At 39.3% G+C, this 3,915-nt stretch overlaps 1 protein-coding gene across 1 annotated transcript; it reads left to right on the top strand.

Annotated features, from left to right (window-relative positions):
- Window positions 1-1,403: 1,403 nt before the first annotated feature.
- Window positions 1,404-3,487, top strand: LOC133796860 (AT-hook motif nuclear-localized protein 22). The gene is made up of 2 exons (XM_062234546.1): window positions 1,404-1,848; window positions 1,966-3,487. The coding sequence occupies exon 2, from the start codon at window positions 2,024-2,026 to the stop codon at window positions 2,984-2,986; it is 963 nt and encodes a 320-aa protein (XP_062090530.1). The 5' UTR covers window positions 1,404-1,848; window positions 1,966-2,023; the 3' UTR covers window positions 2,987-3,487.
- The last annotated feature ends 428 nt before the right edge of the window (window positions 3,488-3,915 follow it).

The following is a 3,915-nucleotide window of genomic DNA, read 5'->3' as shown; positions in this document are numbered from 1 at the left end:
ACTAAAATGAGCGGGGAAGAGCCACGTCTCACGTTTCAAGCCTCACTGTCTAAACAGCGCGTGGGTCCCAAACAAACTTAAAAAACATCACCACTTTTAGTCTTAAGGGAAAAAAAAACCCTTAAAACGAGAGTCGCCCTTAAGACACGCCCTGACTCTCTTGACCCGAATTGTTCGGGTGGGCCCCACTTTTCTTGCTTATTTAATTTAATTTTCCAAAAGTACCCCGCGAATGGCGCTAAAAATACGAAAAGCCCCACCTCAGAAATCGAGAGAGAAGATGCTTGTATAAGCTGGTGGAGAGGGTGGTGGCTCTGCCTGGTAACGCACACAACACAACAAGAACAAAGAGATTTATATATATATAGTAATACTATTAATTAGTACTGTACACAAAACGCTTCGCTCTTTTTGGCTTTTCTGTTCATTAATTATTTATTTCACGGTCAATTTTGATTTTTTCCTTTAAGGTAAACACTAACAAAAAAATTAACTGATGAAAATTTAACACAAGCGTTAGGCTTTTTTCATCATCATCATCAATGATAATTTTACAGTTCCATTCATTAATTTTACCAGATAAGCATTTTTACTTTGACTGCTGTAAATGTAAGTTATTTTTTTACGTTTTCTTTTTGTTCGCATCTGCATGAGTCGTCAGTACTGTTTGGTAGTAAGATAATGAGAACTTGAGAAGTGGTGTGATAGTACTGTTTATTTTTTTATTTTTTTAAGAGTTAATTAATATCTATACTTGAAATATTGCAATTAAATGCGCGGGAGTTACAGAAATGACATATTCAATAATTTAGTACACCTGCTTTGCAGTGATGTATATAGCTACAAGCTTAGCTACTTGCCTGTTGGCTTAAATGAACATCAATATTGAAAATAATTAAGACATAACTAATAAAATAGCTGAAAAGGACTATACATATTAATTAATTACTTGGGTAGTACTATTTTTCTTTTTTTCTTTCCATATTATATGTACATTTTCCATTTAGATATAGAAAGCTCTGATCTCTAGCTATAAAAATTGAACATATAGCAATATTGCCAAATGAGTAGTAAAGAGAAAGAATTCAATTGAGAAAGAAAGTGATGTTTCAGTAAGAGAACCGGACAGGATGATCTTATATACAGGCTTTTTAATCCTACTACTATAGACACACATGAAGAGAGAGAGAGAACATGGGGTGTTGGGACCCTCAGGTCTCAAGAGAGGGGAAGACAAAGGAGAGAGAAAGGGGAAGGGAGTGGGGGCCACACACCGCCCATGCGCACGCTGTCTTACCAGAACCAAACCCATCATCGATCCGATTCCTTAGACCTAACCCTAACCCAACAACACACTACTACTACTACTTCTAGTCTACAACCTCAAAAAGAAAAAGAAAAAACTCTCCCAACCCACCCTCTTAAAAAAAAATAGAAAAGGTACAAGCAATACACAGCTTCAAAACCCCCTTATACCCAATCCATTCATATATTTCTTCTTACTAGCTAGTCTCTCGTTTTTCACTTCTTGCGTTTCTAATTCTCTCTCGAACCCTTAACCGAAACCCAATCTTATTAAGCTTCCTCATCCTTTATAGTTGGTCAGAAAAAGAGAGAGAGAGAGAGAGAGAGAGAGAAAACCCTGGAAATAAAGAAATCTCTCTCTGCAGAAAGATTAAAAAAAACTCACATGAGCTTTGTTTGGATGCTGCTTCCTAAGGGATCAAAAAGATGAGGATTTACCAGCTCTTTCAGTTGAAAATTTGGTGGGTTTGCTGAAGAAGAAGAAAAAAAAACAGCTTTAGCCATTTTATCCCCTCTTTTCGATTTCCCCTTTTCTTGGTGAAGGTTAGTATAGTATTATATACCATATTTGATTGAGCACAACATCCCAAAAGATCGAGAAAATATATAGGTTGAGATCAGCTCTCCAGCTAGTACTAACTCTCTCTCTCTCTCTCTCAGTTATCTACTTGACCAAGTGAGTATATAGTATCAGAAATTGAAAAAACCGATTAAAAGAATGGATCCAATTGCTGCTGCTCACGGCCGTCCTCTACCACCTCCTTTCCTAGCGAGAGATCTTCATCTCCATCACCCTCACCACCAATTTCAACAACACCACCAACACCAGCAACAAAATTCTGAAGACGAACAAAACAGCAGCGGCGGAGGTGGTGGTGGTGGTTTAAGTCACCGCGGAGGCATGAAACGCGACCGAGACGAAAACAACGCCATTGATGGGAAGGACTTATTAGTCTCACCAGGAAGCGGCGGTGGAGGATCAGGAGGAGATTCCGAGATCACAAGAAGACCACGGGGACGTCCCGCGGGATCGAAGAACAAGCCGAAGCCCCCCATCATCATCACTCGGGACAGCGCCAACGCCCTCCGCTCCCACGTTATGGAAATCGCCAACAGCTGCGACATCATGGACAGCATGTCCGCCTTCGCTCGCCGCCGCCAGCGAGGAATTTGCATCCTCAGCGGCAGCGGAACTGTCACTAATGTCACCTTAAGGCAACCGGCTTCCCCCGGCGCCGTCGTCACCTTACATGGCAGGTTCGAGATTCTCTCCCTATCAGGATCCTTTCTCCCCCCGCCTGCGCCTCCAGCGGCTTCTGGATTGACCATATATTTGGCTGGGGGACAAGGCCAGGTGGTGGGTGGAAGCGTTGTGGGGCCACTCATGGCTTCGGGTCCGGTTGTTATCATGGCAGCTTCCTTTGGTAATGCGGCGTATGAGAGGCTTCCGCTTGAGGAGGATGAAGGACAGGTTTCGATTCCTGGTGGGAGCGGAGGCTTGGAATCGCCTGGAATCGGGGGAGGAGGATCAGGAGGACAACAGCAGCCACCACAGTCTCAGCAACTATTGCAAGATCCAAACTCATCGCTATTCCATAATAACGTGCCTCAGAATTTGTTGAATTCATGCCAATTGACTTCGGATCAGGGCTACTGGGGAACACCTAGACCACCGTATTAACTTTTTTTTCTTTCTTTCTTTTCTTTTCTTTTCAAAAGAAGACTTTCTCTCATGATCGATCAATATCATGTTATTCCATCATCAGTTAATTTGGTCTCTCTCTTTCTCTCTCTTTCACTATATGCATCCCTATATCGATCTTCTCTTTGTTTCAACTTTTTTCTCTTCTTAATTGTCAGGTTTTTTCATTATTCTTCTTTACAAGTTTCGATTTTTTTTCTCTTTTCAATGTTTAATTTATTGGAGATGTTAAGAATTCATCGTCGGTCTTTTGATTGAAGAAGAATGTACAAATTTTCTTAATTTTATGATTTTATGCTTCTTTTTATTTATTTATTTACTTATCTTTGTGGATATGATGATCATATATATTTGATATTTGCCGGAATAGTTACTCAATTTCGGGCGGTCCCAACTGAGTCATTGACGGTAGCTTAAAGCTTAAGTAGCTAGCTATATATATAAGCTAAGCTAAGTTGGCCAGCAAAAGATGGATCCTCCTCTATTCAATTTTTTCTGAGAGGGTGCAGATGTACTTGAATTCTGCTAACTTGTCTTATAAAATATATATATTCATCTACTTTTTTTTGCAGGAAAAGAAAACAGAAACTGCTAGTTTCTGATTCTGTGGAGGCTCCAAACTCCCATAAAATTATAGATTATGGGTTTCATTCGTTATTAATAATTACTTTCTCTTAATTTATAACTTTAGATATATATACTGCCAATCTGTTATAGCTAGCTTAGCTTAACTATATTTATCATCATTGCATTCAAATCTGATGTTATCAATTTTTTTTCCTTCTGTAACACTGGTAAATTAAGCTTCTCCAAATTAGTTAATAGATCTTATATTAAGTTTGGAGTGAATGTAACTCAAGGTAAAATAAGGAAATTAAGTTGAATATAATGGATGTGATTAGGGTTTT

The sequence above is a fragment of the Humulus lupulus genome, chromosome 8 (genome assembly GCF_963169125.1).
Source record: "Humulus lupulus chromosome 8, drHumLupu1.1, whole genome shotgun sequence".
NCBI classification, from domain to species: Eukaryota; Viridiplantae; Streptophyta; class Magnoliopsida; order Rosales; family Cannabaceae; genus Humulus; species Humulus lupulus.
This window is presented reverse-complemented; position numbering and strand designations above follow the sequence as displayed.

What these genes read in the sequence shown, in the direction of transcription:
- LOC133796860 (XM_062234546.1), top strand. Translation starts at nt 2,024, where the DNA reads ATGGATCCAATTGCTGCTGCTCACGGCCGTCCTCTACCACCTCCTTTC.